This window comes from Pristiophorus japonicus, chromosome 19, assembly GCF_044704955.1.
Source record: "Pristiophorus japonicus isolate sPriJap1 chromosome 19, sPriJap1.hap1, whole genome shotgun sequence".
In the NCBI taxonomy this organism is placed as follows: domain Eukaryota; kingdom Metazoa; phylum Chordata; class Chondrichthyes; family Pristiophoridae; genus Pristiophorus; species Pristiophorus japonicus.
In genome coordinates, this window is record NC_091995.1 from 36,591,651 (window position 1) to 36,614,973 (window position 23,323).

General features: G+C 45.8%; 1 protein-coding gene across 1 annotated transcript in view; it reads right to left on the bottom strand.

Moving 5' to 3' along the window:
• LOC139230173 (complement C4-like) overlaps window positions 1–23,323 on the bottom strand; it is a 192,202-nt gene that overhangs the window by 21,727 nt on the left and 147,152 nt on the right. Inside the window, exons 28-30 of the mRNA XM_070862015.1 lie at window positions 16,782–16,940; window positions 15,049–15,108; window positions 2,661–2,754 (exon numbers count right to left, since the gene is read on the bottom strand). Of these exons, the coding sequence (XP_070718116.1) occupies window positions 2,661–2,754; window positions 15,049–15,108; window positions 16,782–16,940 (313 nt within the window). The remainder of the gene's footprint in view (window positions 1–2,660; window positions 2,755–15,048; window positions 15,109–16,781; window positions 16,941–23,323) is intronic.

Sequence of the window (23,323 nt, forward strand, 5' to 3'; positions counted from 1 at the left end):
GAGTCGGGTCCAGTGGCGGGGTGCGGGGCGGGTCGGGAGGCGGGAGTGCGGGTCGGGTTGGGTCCAGTCGGGGGGGGGCGGGGAGCGGGAACAGGAGCGCGGGTCGGGTCGGGTCAGTCGGGGGGGGGGTGGTGGGGAGCGGGTGTCGGGTCTCGGGTCGGGGCGGGGGGGCGGGGAGCGGGTGTCGGGTCTGGTCCGGAGGCGGGGGGGGGAGCGGGTGTCGGGTCTGGTCCGGAGGCAGGGGGGGGGGGGAGCGGGTGTCGGGTCTGGTCGGGGGTGGGGGGGGGGGGGGAAGCGGGAGCTGGCCGTGGGAGGAGCCTTATTCACGCAGCCCCAGTGAGGCCATTCAGCCAGGGCTAGGGGCTGCGTGCCTCGGGCCCCTCCCACACAGTTCGGCGCCTGGAGCTACTGCACTTACGTGCCGACTGTAGCGCGCATGTGCAGAGGTCCCGGCACTGTTTTCAGCGCAGGGACCTGGCTCCGTCCCCCCACAGCTCGTGCTGGCTGCGCTGAGGGCCAGAGGACCTGTAAGTAGGTGGAGAATACCGAGGTTTCTTTTAGGCGCCGTTTTAGGCGCGAGAAACGGGCGCCCAGCTCGGAGGGGCGCCCGTTTTTTTTCTTGTGGAAACTTGGGCGCATAATGTTGGAAAGTGTGAGGTTATGCACTTTGGCAGAAAAAAAATCGAAGAGCAAGTTATTATTTAAATCGAGAAAAATTGTGAAGTGCTGCAGTACAGCAGGACCTGGGGATCCTGGTGCATGAAACACAAAAGGTTAGTATTCAGGTACAGCAAGTGATCAGGAAGGCCAATGGTATCTTGGTCTTTATTGCAAAGAAGATGGTGTATAAAAGCAGGGAAATCTTGCTACAGTTATACAGGGCTTTGGTGAGGCCATATGTAAAATACTGTGTACAGGTTTGGTTTCCATATTTAAGAAAGGATATACTTGCTTTGGAGGCAATTCAGAGAAGGGTCACTATGTTGATTCCGGAGTTGTGGGGGTTGACCTATGCAGAACCTATTGAGTAGGTTGGGCCTCTACTCATTGGAATTCAGAAGAATGAGAGGTGATCTTATTGAAACCTATAAGATTATGATGGGGCTTGACACAATGGATGCAGAGAGAATGTTTCCACTGATAGGGGAGACTAAAACTATGGGCCATAATCTTAGAATAAGGGGCTGCCCATTTAAAACTGAGATGAGGAGGAATTTCTTCTCTCAGAGGGTTGTAAATCTGTGGAATTCGCAGCCTCAGAGATCTATGGAAGCTGGGTCATTGAATAAATTTAAGACAGAGATAGATAGTATCTTAACCAATAAGGGAATAAGGGGTTATGTGGCGCGGGCAGCAAAGTGGACCTGAGTCCATGATCAGATCAGCCGTGATCGTATTAAATGGCAGAGCATGCTCGAGGGGCCAAAGACCAAGATACCATTGGCCTTCCTGATCACTTGCTGTACCTGAATACTAACCTTTTGTGTTTCATGCACCATGATCCCCAGGTCCTGCTGTACTTATTTCTTATTTTCTCTTTTTTTAAATCAATTTCTTTGTCCTCCTTTGCACAATTCTAAAATCCTCCCAATCCTCAGATTTACAGCTCTTTGGCAACATTATAAGACTCTTCCCTTGATCTAAAAGTATCTTTTCCTTCTCTTGTTAGCCACTGTTCAACCACTTTTCCCGTGGGGTTTTTGTGCTCAAAAAATGTATACTTGATTTAAGTGTTGTATTAATTATTTAAATGCTAGCCATTGCTCCTCTAATGTTGTACCTTTTAATATAGTTTTCCAATCTACCTTAGCTAACTCGCCCTCATACCTACATGGTTTGCTTCGTTTAGATTTAAGAAACTATTTTCGATTTAACTAAATCACTTTCAAACTTAATATAAAATTCTATCATATTATGGTCACTCTTCCCTAATGGCCACTCTACGACAAGGTAACCATTAACCATTTCTCATTGCACAATACTAGATAGTGTGATGATTTTGTACGGAAATTGTTAAATGTGGCAGGGCAAGCTGATTTGGTGTTTCAGAAACATATTGTCTACTTGGGTTTATAAATAGCGGCATAGAATATAAAAGCCAAAAGATGATGCTGGAAGTTGATACATAACTGGTTAGGCCTCAGCTAGAGCATTGTAGACATTCTGGGCACCACACTTCAGGAAAGATGTAAAGACATTCGATCGGGTACAGAGGAGGTTTACCGGGATAATGCCAGCGATGAGGGAGGGTTAAAAGGTTACTTAATAGAGGTTTTCAAGCTGTTTAGAGGTTTTGTCAGAGTCCATAGAGAAAAACTATTCCCTCTGCCGTGTGGGTCAATAACCCAAGGCCTTAAATTTAAAAATCATTGATAAAAATCGAGAGGGGAGACAAAGAGCTATTTTCTGAGAGTTGTCGGGATCTGCAAATCTCTGCCTGGAAAGGTGGTGGAAGCTAATTCCATGAATAATTTTAATCGGGAGTTTGACAGGTACTTGAAGATCAGGAACATACGTGGTTACGGACATTAAGCGCGAGTGTGGGATTTAGCAAGACTGCTTCTTTAAAGAGCCAGCACAGGCAGGATGAGTCAAATGGCCTCCTTCTATGCTGTAAATTTCTCTTATTCTATGAAAAGTTGGGGTCATACGATACTCACCCACAAATTCCACCTTGCCTTTGACCGTAACTTCAAGTCTGAAATAATTGCAGGTGCCGGTGGGTTCCGCCAGAAGGTGGTATGTTTTCAGAATCTACAAGCATCAGAAATAAAACCTGGTTAAAATCAGGAGCCACAACATCATAGGTTTACAACGGATGTGTGGAATGGTGATGTGTGTGGATATGTTTGTGAGAAACAAGGAAAGTGTTTCTAATACACCAAGAAAGGAGTCTCTCCGGTCACGATGAGTTAGCGGCATTGAAAAGACAGGAGGAAAATTACACCGATTGCTATTGTAATGGAATGGTCAGTATGTTTTATAATAACTATTCACATTTGTTGAGAATGCAAGGAAGGAAGGTAATCTCCCGACAATCTTTACCTTGTTGCAGATGAATCGTGACAAGTTTCTTTAACATGTCACAAGACGAGCAATGTATATCTGATGCCAGTATCAGTAACAGCAGCACTCTTGGAGTGTGGGGTGAGATAGAAGGAAAAATCATACAATCATAGAAATTTACAGCATGGAAGGAGGCCATTCAGCCCATCGTGTCTGTGCCGACCGACAAATAGCTATCCAGCCTAATCTCACTTTCCAGCTCTTAGTCTGAAGCCTTATAGGTTTTGGCATTTCAAGTGCATATCCAAGTACTTTTGAAATGTGGGTGAATGTATCCCTCTTGCACCCTTTCTACACGTGAGTTCCAGACCCTCACCACAGTCTGGGTGAAAATATTTCTCCTCAAATCCTCTCTAAATCTCCTATCAAATACCTTAAATCTATGCACCCTGGATTTTGACTCCTCTGCTAAGGGAAAAAGGTCCTTTCTAGGCATTCTATCCAGGCCCCTCATAATGTTATACACCTCAATAAGGGCTCTCCTCAACCTCCTCTGTTGCAAACAAAACAACTCCAGTCTATCCAATCTTTCATCAAAGCTAAAATTCTCCAGTCCAGGCAACATCCTCCTAAATCTCCTCTGTGCCCTCTCTAATGCAATCACATCTTTCCTGTAATGTGGTGATTAGAACTGCACACAGTACTCAACTGTGGCCGCACTAGTATTTTATACAGTTCAAACATAACCTACCTGCCCTTATATTCTATGCCTCAGCTAATAAAGACAAGTATCCCATATGCCTCCTTAACCAGCTTAACTACCTGTCCTGTTACCTTCAGGGATCTCTGGATATGCACTCCAATGTCCCTTTGTTCCTATACACTTCTCAGTGTCCTACCATTTCCTGTTTATTCCCTTGTCTTGTTAGCCCTCCGCAAATGCATTCTCTCTCACTTTTCTGGATTGAATTCCATTTGCCACTGTTCTGCCCACCTGACCTTTCTATTGATGACTTCCTGCAGTCCGCAGCTTTCTTCTTCATTATCAACCACACAACCAATTTTTCTATCCTCTGCAAACTTCTTACTCCTACCCCCTACATTCAAGTCTAAATCATTGATATATACCACAAAAAGCAAGGGCCCTAATACTGAGCCCTGCGGAACCCTACTGGAAACATCCTTCCAGTCACAGAAACACCCATTGACCATTAGCCTTTGTTTCCTGCCTCTGAGCCAATTTTGGATCCAACTTGCCACTTTGACCTGGATCTCATGGGCTTTTACTTTCGTGACCAGTCTGCTATGTGGGACTTTATCAAAAGCCTTGCTAAAATCCATGTAAACGACATCAAATGCACTATCCTCATCGACCCTCCTTGTTTGCTCCACGAAAAATTCAATTCAGTTAGTCAGACATGGCCATCCTTGAACAAATCCATGCTGACAGTGCTTGATTAATGCTCTAGTTATACTCTTGCTCTTAATGTATTTATAAAACATCTTTGGGTTTTTCTTGATTTTACTTGCCAACATTTTTTCATGTTCTCTTTGCTTTCCTAACTTCCTTTTTAATTTCACATTAGCACTAACTATACTCCTCTAGGGTTTCTGCAGTATTGAGCCTTCGGTATCTGTCATAAGCCTCCCTTTTTTCTTTATCATACGCAGTATGCCCCTTAACAACCATTTGATAGCCCCACCCTTATTTTTTAAAGAGAACATACTTGCTCTGAATCCTCACGATCTCCTCCTTGAATGCCTCCTACTGCTCTGACACTGATTTAGCTTCAAGTTGCTGATTCCAGTCCACTTTGGCTAAATCACATCTCAGCTTAGTACAATTGACTTTTCCCCAATTGAGATTTTTTATTCCTGGCCTATCTTTGTCCTTTTCCATAACAACCATTCATACAACTGAATTATGATCACTATTACCTAAATGATCCCTAACTGATACGCCTTCCACCTGCCCAGCTTCATACTATGAAACAAAGTCCAGAATCGCCCTCTCCCTTGTTGGGCTTGCTACGTACTGGCTAAAAAAGTTCGGCAGAATGCATTTTGGATTTCTGCACCCTCTATCCCCTTTACACAATTTTATCCCAGTTAATATTAGGGTAGTTGAAATCCCCTTCTCTTTCTCCCTTATTGTTTCTGCACTTCTCAGCAATTTGCTTATATATTTTCTCTTCTATCTCCTTTTGACTATTTGGAGGTTGATAGTACACTCCCAGCAGCGTGATCACCCCTTTTGTGTTCTCCAGTTCAACCCACATGGCCTCATTTCATGATTTTTTGAACATATCACCCCTGCTGATAGCTGTAGTTGTTTATTTGAGCAAAGCCCCCTTCTTTTATATCCCCTCCTCTATCCCATCTAAAAACCCTGTAACCGGGAATGTTGAGCTTCCATTCTTGTCCGTCTTTCAACCATGTCTCAGTGATAGCTTTAATATCATACGTCCACGTGTCTGTCTGTGCCCTCAGATCATCTGCCTTATTTGCCAGATTCCTTGCATTGAAGTATATGCCATTTAGCACTGCCAAACTCCCTTATTGTCTATTTTCTAGACTCTGTTTCCTCTGCCTTCCAAACCTGCCTACTAATTTTCTACTTTCCATTTCCAGCTTTGTTTCTCTCCTTTCTCAATCTACTCTCCGGTTCACAACCCCTGCCAAACTACTTTTAAACCTCCCTAACAGCACTCACAAACCCCCACACCCCGCCCCCTCCCCCACGCCCATCACGAGGATATTGGTCCTGGCTCTGTTGAGATGCAACCCATCCAGCTTGTACAGGTCCCACCTCCCAATAAATTATCCCAGTTCCTCAGGAAGCTACAACCTCCCGCCTGCACCATCTCTCCAGCCACACATTTATTTGGTCTATCCTCCTATTTCTGTAGCACGTGGCACCAGAAGTAATCCAGAAATTACTACTGTTATATATGTGGACTTGTATTTACTTTGTACAGCCACCAGAGGGCTCATCCCCTGGAGTCCCAAGGGTTGCCATAATCCCTTGGGAGCACAGGTATTTAAGGAGGCTTCACAGGTTGGAGAAGCACTCTGGAGACCTGCAATAAAAGAATAAAGTCACACTTTACTTTGAGCACACAATGTTCAGTCTGACTCTTTCTCAATATACAACAACTGGCGACGAGATACAAATAGCGAACCCAAAGATGCGGAGAACAGTGGGCATCCTGGATAAATTCTCGGAGGGAGCTGATTGGGAAACTTTAGTGGAGCGATACCAATACTTCATGGCCAATGAGCTAGATGGGGAAGAGAGCACTGCCAAATGAAGGGCGATCCTCCTCATCGTCTGTGGGGCACCAACGTATGGCCTCATGAAGAATCTGCTCTCTCCAGCGAAACCCACAGAGAAATTGTACGACGATTTGTGCACACTGGTCCAAGAGCATTTGAACCTGAAGGAAAGCGTTCTGATGGTGAGGTACCGGTTCTACACCTACAAAAGGTCTGAAGGCCAGGAAGTGGCGAGTTATGTCACCGAGCTAAGACGCCTTACAGGACATTGCGAATTTGTAGGACATTTGGAGCACGTTCTCAGAGACTTTTTCATACTTGGCATTGGCGATGAAACCATACTTCACAAACTTTTGACTGTAGAGACCCCAACCTTGAGTAAGGCCATAGCGATAGCCCAGGTGTTCATTGCCACCAGCGACAATACGAAGCAAATCTCTCAGCACACAAGTGCTGCTACAAGTACTGTGAGCAAAGTGATGTTATTTTCAAATTATAACGTACAGGGCAGGTCACACATACCTGCAGCTACACGTCCACAGATGACTCAGAGTCCACCATCAAGGGTGATGAATGCAAGGCCATTAACACCTTGTTGGCGCTACGGGATGATCATCGTTTCCATTCATGCCGATTCAAAGAGTACATTTGCAAGGGCTGTGGAACAATGAGACACCTCCAACGAGTGTGCAGACAAGCTGCAAAGCCTGTTAAACCTGCAAACCACTATGTTGCAGAGGAGGACAGATCCATGGAGGATAACAACAAACCAGAGTCTCAGACCGAGGAGGCAGAAGTACATGGGGGGCACACATTCACGACAAATTGTCCCCCGATAATGCTAAATGTTGAACTAAATGGATTCCCGGTGTCAATGGAACTGGGCACAGGCACGAGCCAGTCCATCATGGGCAAAAAGACTTTCAAAAAGTTGTAGTGCAACAAGGCCTCAAGGCCAGACTTAACTCCAGTTCACACGAAACTAAGAACTTACACGAAAGAACTTATTCCTGTAATTGGCAGTGCTACCGTAAAGGTCTCCTATGATGGAGCGGTGCACAAGCTACCACTCTGGGTGGAACCGGGCGATGGTCCCACACTGCTCGGCAGGAGCTGGCTGGGAAAGATATGCTGGAACTGGGACGACGTCCGAGCGCTATCGCCCGCTGATGACACTTTGTGTGCCCAGGTCTTAAACAAATTTCCTTCGCTGTTCGAACCAGGCATTGGGAAATTCCAAGGAGCAAAAATGCAGATCCACCTAATTCTGGAGGCGTGACCCATCCATCACAAGGTAAGAGCAATATCGTACATGATAAGAGAAAGTGTAGAGATCGAGCTAGAACGGCTGCAACGAGAGGGCATCATTTCACCAATCGAGTTCAGCGAGTGGGCCAGTCCTATTGTCCCAGTCCTCAAGGGAGACGGCACCGTCAGAACTGTGACGATTACAAAGTAACTATCAATCATTTCTCCCTGCAGGACCAATACCCACAACCAAAACCCGTTGACCTCTTTGCAAAGCTAGCGGGAGTAAAGACCGTTCATGAAGCTGTATCTGACTTCAGCCTTCATGATGCAGTTACTGGAGGAATCATCAACATGCACAATGGTCTTTTTGTTTATAACAGCTGCCTATATGGAATCCGATCAGCAGCAGCGATATTTCAGAGAAACATGGAAAGTTTACTGAAGTTGGTCCCGTACACCGTGGTCTTCCAGAACGACATCTTGCTCACAGGCTGGAACACAGTCGAGCACCTGCAGTACCTGGAGGAGGTTCTTAGTCGACTCAATCACGTGGGGCCTCAGGTTAAAACGCTCGAAGTGCGTTTTCCTGGTGCCTGAAGTGGAGTTCTTGGGAAGGAGGATTGCGGTGGATGGCATCAGGCCCACCAACGTGAAGACGGAGGCAATCGAGAACGCACTGACGCCACAGAACGTGATGGAGCTGCGGTCATTTCAGGGACTCTTGAACTACTTTGGTAACTTTTTACTGGGTCTCAGCACACTGCTAGAATGACTACATGTCTTGCTACAAAAAGGGGGTGAATGGGTTTAGGGCAAAAGCCAAAAAAATGCCTTTGTAAAAGCGAGAAAATTGTTATGCTCAAACAAGTTGTTTGTGTTGTATGATCTATGTAAGCATTTGCTACTAGCATGTGATACATCGTCATTTGGCGTCGGGTGTGTATTGCAACAAGCTAATGATTTTGGGAAACTGCAACCAGTTGCTTTTGCATCCAGGAGTCTGTCTAAGGCTGAGAGAGCCTACAGCATGATTGAAAAAGAAGCATTAGCATGTGTCTATGGGGTAAAGAGAATGCATCAATACCTGTTTGGGCTAAAATTCGAATTGGAAACTGACCATAAGCCACTTATATCCCTGTTTTCCGAGAGTAAAGGGATAAATACCAATGCATCGGCCCGCATCCAGAGATGTGTGCTCATGTTGTCCGCATACAACTACGCGATCCACCACAGGCCAGCACAGAAAACTATGCCGATGCTCTCAGTAGGCTGCCATTGCCCACCACAGGAGTGGAAATGGCACAGCCCGCAGATCTAGCCATGGTTATGGAAGCATTTGAGAGTGAGCAATCACCCATCACTGCCCGGCAGATCAAAACCTGAACAAGCCAGGATCCCTTGTTATCTCTAGTCAAAAGCTGTGTGCTTCATGGGAGCTGGTCCAGTTTCCTCGTGGAAATACAGGAAGAGATAAAGCAGTTCCAGCGGCGCAAAGATGAAATGTCTATATAGGCAGACTGCCTTCTGTGGGACAATCGAGTAGTAGCCCCAAGAAGGGCAGAGACACCGTCATCAATGATCTCCACAGTACCAACCCAGGCATCATAATGATGAAAGCGATAGCCAGATCCCACGTGTGATAGCCCGGTATTGATGCGGACTTAGGGTCCTGCGTTCACAGATGTAATACATGCTCGCAGTTAAGCAATGTACCCAGGGAGGCACCACTAAGTTTATGGTCTTGGCCCTCTAAACCATGGTCTAGAGTACACGTCGACAATGCGGCCTGTTTTTCGGTAAAATGTTCCTTGTGTTTGTAGACGCGTACTCTGTTAGATCTCTTAATTTCCAATGAAATACGAACTCCGATGGTAGTTTTAACTTTTTAATCTCGGCAGAGAGCAACAAACTGCTGACTGATTGCCAGTTTCTTTGTCTTACTGAGACACATGGTCAAAATGGCTGTATTTATGCCTGGATCAATTTACAGAAAAGAACTCGCCTTCTTTGACCTTATTGGCTCAATTGAAAGTCTTTTAACGTTTTATTGGCTCGCTACCCAAGGTCCGAAAATGTCAAGTTGATTGATGAGTTAATGCAATGTGGCTGAAATGCATGTAGCATCTCTGACTTGTTGTCTGTGAATTTTCACAGCCTGTCTAAATGAGCCTGTTTGAATACTCTATCATACTCCAAGTGGATTGAATGTGAGATGATGTCGGCTAGCACGTCTGCTGGCACTACTGAAAGCCTGCGGGCCATGTTTGCCACACACGGCTTACCCGACGTCCTGGTGAGCGACAACGGGCCATGTTTTACCAGTGCTGAGTTCAAAGAATTCATGACCCGTAACAGGATCAAACATGTCACATCTGCCCCGTTTAAACCAGCGTCCAATGGTCAGGCAGAGAGAGCAGTGCAAACCATCAAGCAAGGCTTGAAGAGGGTAACTGAAGGCTCATTGCAGACTTGCCTATCCCGCGTCCTGCTTAGCTACCGCACGAGACCCCACTCACTCACTGGGGTCCCACCTGCTGAAATGCTCGTGAAAAGATCACTTAAGACAAGGCTCTTCTTAATTCACTCTGATCTACATGAACAGGTAGAGAGCAGGCAGCTTCAACAAAATGCATAGCATGATAGCGCAAATGTGTCACGCGAGAGTGAAATCAATGACCCTGTATTTGTATTAAATTATGGACAAGGTCCCAAGTGGCTTCATGGCACTGTCGTGGCCAAGAAGGGGAGCAGGGTGTTTCGGGTCAAACTTTCAAATGGACTCATTCACCAGAAACACTTGGACCAAATCAAACTCAGATTCACGGACTTTCCTGAGCAACCCACCTTGGACCCTATCTTTTTTGATCCCCCAACGTACACACCAGTGGCAACCGGCACCACGGTTGACTACGAAGCAGAACCCATCACCCACAGCAGCCCTGCAGGGCCCAACAGACCAGGCAGCCCAGCGAGGGCCCAACAAATGATTCAACAACACCAGCTTTCATACCGAGACGATCAACCAGGGCAATAAGGGCCCTAGATCGACTCACATTGTAAATAATTACACTATTGACTTTGGTGGGGAGTGTTGTTATATATGTGGACTTGTATTTATTCTGTACAGCCACCAGTGGTTTCATCCCCTGGAATCCCAAGGAATTCCATAATCCCTTGGGAGCACAGGTATTTAAGGAGGCTTCACAGGTTGGAGAGGCATTCTGGAGACCTGCAATAAAAGACTAAGGTCACACTTTACTTTGAGCTCACAAAGTTCAGTCTGACTCTTTCTCCATTCACAACAACCACCTTTGAGGTCCTGCTTTTTAATCTCTTTCCTAGCTCCCTAAAATCTGCCTGCAGGATCTCATCCCTCTTTCTACCTATGTCATTGGTCCCGATATGGACCACGACCTCTGGATGTTCACCCTTCCCCCTCAGAATGTCTTTCAGCGTTCAGTGACAAAATGTTCGATGTTGGTGAGATGCAAACATATAATGATGATACCTGCTTATGTAATTGGATAAGAGTTACTTCTCAATATGAATGGACTGTTTTTATAGCATAGAATTACATAGAGTTTGCAGCACAGAAAAAGGCCATTTGGCCCAACTGGTCTATGCTGCTGCTTATACTCCGCATGTGCCATCTCCTACCATTACTCATCTAACTTTATCAGCATAATCTTCTACTCCTTTCTCCATCAGTTACTTATCTAGCTTCCCCTTAAACGAATGTATACTGTTCCTCTTAACTACTCCTTGCGGTAGGAAGTTTCACATTCTAACCAATTTCTGCATAAAGAAGTTGCTCCTGAATTCCTAACTGACTTTATTAGGTACTATCTTATATTGATGCCCCTAGTCTTGGTGACCCCACAAGTGGGAACATCTTCGCCACGTTTAACCTATCAAAAGCTTTAATAATCCAAAAGGTCTCTATCAGGTAAGGCCTCAGCTTTCTAGAGAAAAGTGACCCAGACCGTTCAATATTTTCTGATATTTATAACCTCTCCATTCTGGTACCATCCTTGTAAATCTTTTTTGCACCTCCTCCAGTGCCTCGATATCATTTTCATAATATAGAGACCAGAACTGTGCGCAGTACTTCAAGTGCAGTCTAACCAAGGTGCGTAAAGTAACATAGAAACACAGGAACATAGAAAATAGGTGCAGGAGTAGGCCATTCAGCCCTTCGAGCCTGCACCGCCATTCAATATGATCATAGCTGATCATGCAACTTTACTACTCCATTCCTTCTTTCTCTCCATACCCCTTGACCCCTTTAGCCGTAAGGGCCACATCTAATTCCCTTTTGAATAAATCAAAAAAACTGGCCTCAACAACTTTCTGTGATAGAGAACTGTGAACCTGTGGAATTCTCTGAGTGAAGAAGTTTCTCCTCATCTTGGTACTAAATGGCTTAACACTTATTCTTAGACTGTGACCCATGGTTCTGGACTTCTCCAACATCAGGAATATTCTTCCTGAATCTAACCTGTCCAGTCCCGTCAGAACTTTATATATTTCTATGAGATACCCTCTCATTCATCTAAGTTCCAGGGAATATAAGCCTAGTCGATCTTCATATGTCAGTCCTGCCATCCTGGGAATCAGACTGGTGAACCTTCGTTGCACTCCCTCAATACCAGGAATGTCCTTCCTCAGATTAGGAGACCAAAACTGGACGCTATATTCAAGGTGTGGCCTCACCAAGGCCCTGCACAGCTGCAGTAAGACCTCCCTGCTGCTATGCTGAATTCCACTTGCTATGAAGACCAACATGCCATTTGCCTTCTTCACAGCCTGCTTTACCCGCATGCCAACTTTCAATGACTGATGTGTCATGACACCCAGGTCTCGTTGCACCTCCCCTTTTCCTAATCTGTCACCATTCAGATAATATTCTGCTTTCCTGTTTTTGCCACCAAAGTGGATAACCTCACATTTATCTACATTATACTGCCTCTGCTATGCATTTGCCCATTCAAGCAACCTGTCCAAGTCACCCTGCAGCCACTTAGCATCCTCCTCACAGCTCACACTGCCACCCAGCTTAGTGTTATCTGCAAACTTGGAGATATTACATTCAAATCCTTCGTCTAAATCATTAATGTATATTGTAAATAGCTTGGGTCCCAGCACTGAGCCCTGCGGCACCCCACTAGTCACTGCAAGCCATTCTGAAAAGGACCTGTTTATCCCGACTCTCTGCTTCCTGTCTGCCAAGCAGTTCTCTATCCACGTCAATACATTACTACATTACCCCAATACCATGTGCTTTAATTTTGCACACTAATCTCTTATGTGGGACCTTGTGAAAAGCCTTTTGAGAGTCCAAATACAACACATCCACTGGTTCTCCCTTGTCCATTCTACTAGTTATGTCCTCAAAAAATTCCAGAAGATTTGTCAGGCATGATTTCCCTTTCATAAATCCATGCTGACTTGGACCGATCCTGTCACTGCTTTCCAAATGTGCTGCTTTTACATCTTTAATAATTGATTCCAACGTTTTCCCAACTACCGATGTCAGGCTAACCGGTCTATAATTCCCTGTTTTCTCTCACCCTCCTTTTTTAAAAAGTGGGGTTACATTAGCTCCCCTCCAGTCCATAGGAACTGATCCAGAGTTGATAGACTGTTGGAAAATGATCACCAATGCATCCACTATTTCTAGGGCCACTTCCTTAAGTACTCTGGGATGCAGACTATCAGGCCCTAGGGATTTATCGGCCTTCAATCCCATCAATTTCCCTAACACAATTTCCTGATAAATAACGATTTCCTTCAGTTCCTCCTTCTCGCCGGACCCTCGGTCCCCTAATATTTCCGGAAGGTTATTTGTGACTTCCTTAGTGAAAACAGAACCAAAGTATTTGTTCAATTGGTCTGCCATTTCTTTGTTCCCCATTATAAATTCACCTAATTCTGACTGCAAGGGTCCTATATTTGTCTTCATTAATCTTTTTCTCTTTACATATCGATAGAAGCTTTTGCAGTCAGTTTTTATGTTCCCGCAAGCTTACTCTCATACTCTATTTTCCACCTCCTAATTAAAACCTTTGTCCTCCTCTGCTGAATTCAAAATTTCTCCCAGTCCTCAGGTTTGCTGCTTTTTCTAGTCAATTTATTTGCCTCTTCCTTGGATTTAACACTATCCTTAATTTCCCTTGTTAGCCATGGTTGAACCACATTCCCCATTTTATTTTTACACCAGATAGGGATGTACAATTGTTGAAGTTCATCCATGTGATCTTTAAATGTCTGCCATTGCCTATCCACCGTCAACCCTTTAAGTATCATTCTCCAGTCGACCCTAGCCAATTCACGTCTCATACCATCAAAGTTACCTTTCTTTAAGTTCAGGACCCTAGTCTCTGAATTAACTGTATCAATCACCTTCTTAATGGAGAATTCTACCATATTATGGTCACTCTTCCCCAAGGGGCCTCGCATAACAAGATTGCTAATTAATCCTCTCTCATTACACAACACCCAGTCTAGGATGGTTCCTCGACATATTGGTCTAGAAAATCATCCCTTATACACTCCAGGAAATCATCTTCCACCGTATTGCTGCCAGTTTGGTTCGCCCAATCTATACGTAGATTCAAGTCACCCATGATAACTGCTGTTGCTTTATTGCACGCATCCATAATTTTCTGTTTGATGCCACCCCCAAACTCACTACTACTGTTTGGTGGTCTGTACACAACTCCCACTACCGTTTTCCACAGCTCTACCCATACAGATTCTACATCATCCAAGCTAATGTTTTTCCTTGCTATTGCGTTAATCTCCTCTTTAACCAGCAACGCTACCCCACCTCCTTTTCTTTTCTGTCTATCCTTCCTGAATTTTGAATACCCTTGGGTGTTGATTTCCCAGCCATGGTCACCCTGGAGGCATGTCTCCGTAATCCCCATTACATCATATCTGTTAACAGCTATCTTTGCAGTTAATTCATCCACCTTATTATGAATGCTCCTCACATTGAGACACAGAGCCTTCAGGCTTGCTTTTTAACACTCTTTGTCCTTTTAGAATTATGTTGTAACGTGGCCCTTTTTGAGTTTTACCGTTGATTTCTCTGCTCTCCACTTTTCCTTATCTCCTTTCCACCTTTTGATTCTGCCCCCATTTTACTTCCCTCTGTCTCCCTGCATAGATTCCCATCTCCCTGCCATATTAGTTTAAACCCTCCCTAACAGCAAACGCTCCCACTAGGACATGTAGTGGGTTGGGGTCGAGACACACCAGTGCGGTGTAGGGGTGGATGGGCTGGAATTTCAAGACTTGGTCATACACCTAAGTAGTAAAATTAATTTGTCCTCAATTAGCGGAAAGTCCGGAACAGCAGCAGGTTTATAGAGTATAGTGGGTCTTGAGCAAGCTCAAAACCTTTTGTTTCATAATGATATTTGCCAACAGATTGTGTATGTTCATTCATGGTGGTACAACACCAGGAAATAAGTTGTTTAAACAATGCACAACTTCAAAGTATTTACTCACAGTGAGCGTTCCATTCCCTCTACCCGATAGATCGATGTTAATGTTTTCACCCACGGGGAACTACCATGAGACAAAATGAGTTACGTATTATGAAACAGGGTACAGTGTATAGTTTACAAATCAAGTGGCTGAAATTCACCCCCGCCGGGAACAGGTCACACCTACTGTTTCTTGTATTTTGGCCACCGCAATTGATGCGACGGTACATCTTGCGAAATTCAGCTCTTTGTTGCTTTTTTTTTGAGTGGGTGGAAGTTGGTCATGATGGGGGTGGGATTGGGGCTGGGAATGGAGTGACTGTCATAATGGGGGCGGAAGTGGCGCGGGACGGGTTCTCCACCGCTGTCAGGCATCATCGCGCTGGCGCGTCACAACATCTCTCCCCTTCAGTTAAACTGGAGAGCTACAGCGAGCTCTACAACTGTTTAAGTTAGGTCCAGTGAGCGACCAGGAAGGGGTTCAGTCAGATTAGCGGCCTGGCATCCAAGAGAGATGGAATCGGAGGGGGAGGGAGTGGGGAGAGAGGGGGTGTCGGAAGGGGAGAGATGGAATGGGAGGGTGGGGAGAGGGGGAAATGGCTTCAGAGGGCGATAGAAGGAATGGGAGGCAGAGGGAATCAGAGGTGGGGAGAGGGGGAAGAGAGCAACTCGGAGGGAGAGGAAATCAGAGGGAGAGGGGGAGAGAGTGAATCAGAGGGAGAGAGATAGGAAGTGGAGGGAGAGGGAATCAGGAGCTAAAGAGAGAGAATTGAAAGGAGAGAGAGTGGGAATCAGGGAGGATAGAGATGGGAATCGTAGGGGAGCGGGAGGGGAGAGGAGGTCAGGAACTCTTTGGACGGTGTAAAGAATATGCAGAGCACGGTGGGCACGGCGCAAGAAGGTGATTCAGGTCGAAAGCGGGTGGGGGGGTTTGAGAGCGATAATGTGATTCAGATGGTAATATCATTCACGTTATTCAAACACCACCCCTTTATACCCCCATAACTTTCTCCCTCTCCTCCCCCGAGACCGGGTGCATTTCTCGGAAAGCTGGGTCTGTGCATGGCAAGTGACATCATTGGACTGGATCAAGTCCAGGAATCACAGCACTGTCTCTATTCACTTCATACACAGTAAACCTGTTAACAATCTGTGACACACACACAATGCACCACCAAGGCGGCAAGGGAGGTGGGGAAGGTCAGGCACTTGGACGGGGGGGGAGACTGTCAGAAACTTGGGTGGAGAAAGTCAGGAACTTGGGTGTGGGAAGTCAGGAATGTGGGAGGGTTGTGAATAGGTCAGGAACTATGGTTGGTAAGTGGAGGAGGTCAGGAACTTGGACGGGGAGGGGGAAGGGGGTCAGGAACTAGGGCAGGGAGGGGAAGGAGGTCAGGTCAGGAACTATGGCCGTGGGGGAAGCAACTTGTTTGTGGGGTGGGAGAAGGTCTTAACCCGTGAGTGTGAGCCCTGCCTGTTCCAAGTGAGCTCTGTTCTGTCTGGAGTCAGCAGTCAGAATGGTTCGAATTACACTTTGTAAAGTCACTGATTACATAGGCAGGGTGGTTCTAATTACACATTCCAGGCAAACTGTTGGGTGTGTCTTGTCCTGCAAGGGGACCAATCAGCACATCATCGAAGGGGACCAATATGAGCTTTAGGTGTTGCAAATAAGCATGTCCATAAAAGAATGCATCGAAATCTAGCCAATGTATACATTGAAACTGCAGAATTGCCTTTGGATTCCATTCTTACCTTCAGCTCATCCTGTATCAAAGCGTTACTTCTCTTTATTTTGATAATTTTCTTGCCACTTCTACCAGGACTGCTGAACGTAAACTGAAGATCTACTTCCTCCGGCAGAAAGGTAGCAATGCTGTACTCTGACAGTGCTTCCAGGGCAATCACCGTGTCCTTGTCAACAGAAAGAGAGGAAGTACATTAAAATGTGCCCATTAACTAACTGACGGATGGATTAGTGCTGAACCAATGTGCTAACTGGTGTTGTTTGTAACTTGTATGGAAAGCAGGTATAAGAACAATTCTCATCTGCCATTGGATGCCAAGCATGACCTGAGGCACTTTGGGTAAAGGATTCCGTATCAGGCAAACCGCTGCTAAAAATTTGCCTTAAATCCAATCCTGTAGGGCTAGAAATTCGTTTTGGGCAGTGGCACAAATCGGGCAGTATCGGATCTGCTGCCCGTTACAGAGCCTGACAGTCCATCCATTAACTGCAGTGGAATGTCCAGGCCCTTATGCCCGAGCTTTTTCAGTGAAATAATGGCCACGGAATGGGGGATGTTACAGGAAGCTAAAACTAAACTCTATTCAGGAGCAATTTTAACTTAACTCACCGGACAGGAATCCCACAGGATCGGGTGGAACGTATGTTTTAAAACCGCCCAATATTGACTTCGATGGAGAGTAAAATTGGGTGGGGTGCTAAACCAGCATTGCACCCAATGCTGTCAGGTTCCCGACAAGCAGGTTAGGTTAAAATTGCCCCATTAAACTAATGTCCACTAAAGAATTTACTGTGGTGATTGGCTGGAATTTATGTTAATAGAGTAATTATTTGCAACAACTTTTTTATGTCCTTCTGCACATGCGCGTCTTGGACTCCGCCCCCTGTTTGCACATGTGTGCTCGATCCAGTCGTGCATGCGCAGTGCGACATACAAGGAATCCGGATGTGAGGTCGAACCAGGAACCACGTGGAGCTCATTGTCGCTGGAGCTGGTTCTAGGGCTCTTGGATTATCTCCAGGATCTTTGCCTAAAAGATCACCATGACTATCTACACTAATATTTTTGCCGCATTCTGTGGGAGCGAAAATTCAGAGGTAGTGAGAGACGGGGGAGAGAGAGAGACTGTAGGGGGAGAGAGACTGGGGGTGGGGGAGGGGGAAGAGTGAGACTGGGTAGAAAGAGCGACTGGGGGTGGCGGGGGGAAGAGATTGGGTAAGCGTGAGGAAACTGGAGAGAAAGAGGGAGACAGAGGGAAAAGTGAGAAACTTGGGAGAGAGAGAGGGGGGAAGGGTGACAGAGACCGGGGGAGGGGGAGAGAGACTGGAAGAAGAGTGAGAGAGAGTTAGGGGGGAGAGTGAGAGACTGAGGAGAGAGAGACTGGAGGGAGAGTGAGAGACTGGGGACAGAATGAGAGACTGGGGGGGGAGTGAGAGAGTGGGGCAGAGAGAGACTTGGGAGAGACAGAGAGTGAGGCTGGTAAGACTGGGGAGAGAGATAGAGTGAGGCAGAGAGAGTGAGAGACTGGGGAAGAGAGAGTGCCTGGGTAGAGAGAGAGATTGGGGGAGAGAGAGAGAGTGCAGCACAGAGAGAGAGAGAGAGAGACTTGGGGAGAAAGAGAAATTGGGGTAGAGAGAATGGAAAAAGAGAGACTTGGGGAGAGACAGAAAGTGAGGCTGGGGGGCGGGGAGAGAGGGAGACTGTGGAGAGAGATAGAGTGAGGCAGAGAGAGTGAGAGACTGGATAAGAGAGAGTGCCTGGGTAGAGAGAGAGCTTGGGGGAGAGAGAAAGAGTGGAGCACAGAGAGAGAGTGAGAGAGACTTGGGGAGAAAGAGAGATTGGGGCAGAGAGAATGGGAAAAGAGAGAGAGACTTGGGGAGAGAGAGGGGATGGTGGAGAGGTGATCAGAGGGGAAAGAGTGAGAGGGAACTCAGGGAAGATGCATCTCGTTCTTCCAACACCACCGCCTTTGCACCCGCACTATGTTTTCCCTCTCCTCCCTCGATACCTGGTTGATTTCTTGGAAAGCTCAGTGCCTGCGTGGCAAGTGACATAATTGGAGTAGATGAAATCCAGAAGTCAAGACACTGTCAGTATTCACTTGCTACCCAATAGACCTGTTAACAATCCGTGACCCACATCTGTAGCATGGCATGTTGTGGGGTGGGTGAGGGGGGTGACGGTAAGGTCAAAACCTGGCCTGGAATGGACAGAAAAATGGGCTGGGGGGAAACACGAACTTGGGCTGGGGTTCAGGAATTTGGAAAGGGCTGTCAGGAACCTAGGCTGAAATGGGGAAGGAACTTGGACTGGTGGGGGGGAGGGGGGGGGAAAGGGAAAGGAATCTGGGCTTGGGGGATCAAGAACTTGGGCTGGGATGGGGACAGGGACTTGGGCTGGGATGCGGACAGGGACTTGGGCTGGGGGATGGGCAGGAACTTGGGCTGGGTGTGTCAGGAACTTGGGCTGGGTAGGTCAGGAACTTGGGCTGGGGGATGGGGCAATAACTGTGGCTGGGATAGGGCAGGGACATGGGCTGGAATGGTGAACTTACCTGAGCTGGCGGGGGCAGGAACTTGGCCAGGGGATGTCAGGAACCTGAGCTGGGGTCAGGGGGTGGGGCCGCGGGGGAAGTACTTGGGCTGGGGCTGGCAGGAACTTGGGCTGGGATGGGACAGCTACCTGAGCTGGGGGGCGGGGCAGGGGCAAGAACTTGGGTTGGGGGTGTCAGGAACTTGGGCTGGGATGGAGCAGAAACTTTGGCTGGAAGATGGTGCAGGATCTTGGGCGCTGGCAAGGGGTGGTCTTAACCTGTAAGAATGAGCTCTCTTCTGTCTGGAGACAGCAGTCAGAATGGCTCGAATTACACTTTGCAAAATCACTGAGAACTTGAGCTGAACAGTTCTAATTGCTCACTGCAGAGAAACTGCTGGGTGTGTCTTATCCTCCAAGGGACCAAACAGTAATCAGGGGACCCAATCAGAGAATTTTACTGTTGCAAATTAACACATCCTTTTGTTAACGTATTAATGTAGTAATAAAGAAAGACTTGGATTTATATAGTGCCTTTCACGACCACCGGATCACTTAACTTGCTTTACAGCCAAGGAAATATTTTTGGAGTGCAGTCACTGTTGTAATGTGGGAAACGCAGCAGCCAATTTGCACACAGCAAGCTCCCACAAACAGCAAGGTGATAATGGCCACAAAATCTGGTTTTTTTTGTGTTGATTGAGGGTTTTAATATTGGCCCCAGGACGCCGGGGATATCTCCCCTGCTCCTTTTCAAAATACTGCCATGGGATCTTTTCCATCCACCTGAGAGAGCAGTCGGGGCCTCGGTTTAACGTCTCATCCAAAAGACGCACCTCCAACAGTGCAGTGCTCCTTCAACACTACACTGGAGTGTCAGCGTAGTTTTCTTGAGGGGGCTGAATGTTCTTGGAGTGGGACTTGAACCCACAACCTTCTGACTCAGTCGGCGAGAGTGCTACCCGCTGAGCCAGTGTACTTCAGTTCAAAAACCAACGCGATTTACTTTCAAATATTGAAAACCTGCCAATTGCAAAGGATAATTGTCTACATTTTGTATCAGAAGTGCAGCTGGCAATTCCAGTATTCAGAAACATTACAGGATACACCAGCGCTGGTAAAAACACTGCAACGTCAAAGCAGCAGCGTGTCAGGAAAAATCTGTCCATCTTGGAGGGTGTAGATAATTGTCCAGTATTTACACAACAACCAATAACAGACATCAAGGAAAACACATCTTCTTGTATGAATGTTTGAATGTAAAACCCTCACAGTTTCTGCATGTATTTTCAGCACTCATATTTAAAAGGTGCACAGGGTGGAGTTCTGCTTTGGGCGCAATGGATGATCTGGGCACAAATTGCACTCAAAATTGCACTGGTTTTATGAAGTTTTTTTTCTCTTGAGTTTCTGCTCAAACTCATTTGCGTATCGCTGGAAAAAAAAATCTTCCTGCAACCAGTGCAATCAGGCAACATCTTACAAAATATTTTAAAATATTCCTTGATATATTCAAGAGTGATAACTTGGTACAGTTTAATTAATAAGGCTGAAAATGTGCTTATTACATTAAATAGTATTTTTAAATCAGAACACCAATCCACCTTGGTATCGATTTTCCAAAATCCCCTAGATTCTCGAATGGTCCAAGTGGATTGGAATGTAGCAAATGTAACATCGCGATTCAAGAAAGGAGGGAGAGAGAAAACAGGGAACTATAGGCTAGTTAGTCTGACATCAGTCATCGGGAAAATGTTGGAATCCATTGTTAAGGATTAGGGCACTTAAATAATCAAAATATGATTAGGCAGAGTTAATAAGGTTTGATGAAAGGGAAATTGTGTTTGATAAATTTATTAAAGTTTTTTGAGAATGTAACTAGTAGGGTAAATAAAAGGGAACCAGTGGATGTCGTATATTTGGATTTACAAAAGGAATTCGATAAAGTGCCGCATAAAAGGTTATTACACAAGATACAGGCTCATAGGTTCGGGGTAATACAGTAGCATGGATAGAGGATTGGTTTGCAGACAGAAAACAGAGGGTAGTGATCAACAGGTCTTTTTCAGGTTGGCAAGCTGTAACTAGTGGGGTGTCACAAGGATCAGTGCTGGGGCCTCAGCTATTTACAATCTATATTAATGACCTAGATGAAGGGACCGAGTGTAATGTATCCAAGTTTGCTGATGATACAAAGCTAGGTGGGACAGTAAACTGTGAGGAGAACACAAATGTTTCCAAAGGGATATAGATAGTCTAAGTGAGTGGGCAGTACGGTGTTCGATGGAGTATAATGTAGGAAAATGTGAGGTTATTCACTTTGGTAGGAAGAATAGAAAAACCGAATATTTTTAAATGGTGAGAAACTTTTAAATGTTGGTGGTCAGAAAGATTTGGGTGTCCTCGTGCAAAAACACTGAGCGCTAGCATGCAGGTACAGCAAACAATAAGGAAGGCAAATGGCATTTTGTCCTTTATTGCAAGGGGGTTGGAGTATAAGAGTAAGGAAGTCTTGCAACAGTTCTCCAGGGCGTTGGTGAGACCACACCTGGAGTACTGTGCACAGTTCTGGTACATTTGCTTTGGAGGTGGTGCAACAAAGTTTCAATCGTTTGATTCCTGGGATGAGAGGGTTGTCCTATGATGAGAGATTGTGTAGAATGGGCCTATACTCTCTGGAGTTTAGAAGAATGAGAGGTGATCACGTTGAAATATACATGATTCTGAAGGTGATTGACAGAGTAGATGCTGAGAGGTTGTTTCCCTTGGCTGGAGTGTCTGGAACTAGGAGGCATCGTCTCAGGATAAGGGGTCGGCCTTTTAAGACAGATGATGAGCAATCTCTTCACTCAGCGGGTTGTGAATCTTTGGAATGTTCTGTCCCAGAGGGCTGTGGATGCTGAGACTTTCAGTATATTTAAGGCTGAGGTAGAATATGTTTTGCAGTCTAGGGGAATCAAGGGATATGTAGATCAGGCAGGAAATTGGAGTTGATGTCCATGATCAGCCATGATCTTATTGAATGTCGAAGCAGGCTTGAGGGGCCTTATGGCCTATTCCTGTTTCTTATGTTCTCCTGCAAGTAACATGGTTTTAAATGACTGAAAATGATAGAGACATTTGCTATTTATATTGGGATACAGTATCAGTTCCTTAGAAAATTAAAAATAAATATTGAAAAGCTTTTAAAATGTGCCTAATCGTGGCCTTGCACCCAAAAAGTGCAGTTTAATTTTTAGATCCTCCACAAAGACCCAATTAGCAGAAACTTACCATGATGAGCAATTCGATCTGGGGGCAAGTCCAAGTTTATGGGTAGGGCCAGCTTCTACATAAGAACACAAGAAATAGAAGCAGGAGTTGGCCATTTGGCCCCTCGAGCCTGCTCCGCCATTTAATAAGATCTCGGCTGATCTGGTGTTGGCCACAACTCCAGTTCCCTGCCCACTCCCCATAACCCTTGAATCCCTTATCGTTCAAAAATCTGTCTGTCTCCGCCTTAAATATATTCAGACCCAGCCTCCACAGCTCTTTGGGGTAGGGAATTCCAAAGATTCACGACCCTCTGAGAGCAGAAATTCCTCCTCATTTCTGTTTTCAATCGGTGGCCCCTTATTCTGAAACTATGCCCCCTAATTCTAGATTCCCCCGTGAGAAGAAGCATCCTCTCTGCATCTACCCTGTCTTAGCCCCCTCAGAATCTTATATGTTTCAATAAGATCACCTCTCATTCTTCTAAACTCCAGCCAGTACAGGCCCAACCTGCTCAATCTTTCCTAATAAGACAAGCACTTCATCTCAGGAATCATTCCAGCGTGATATTTACTTAATCCAGTGTTAATGTCGCGTAAATTCAATTTGTGCTGGGCATAATCTTTGCTGAGAATTTTGCGATGTTTTTCCGCAGATTTCACCAATTTTGGGCGAAATGCGGCAAAAGAGAACAGCGCAACCGATTGGAAACTCCATGTCGCAGTTACATTGGACTGAAACATGATGTACCGCGTAAACAAGTGA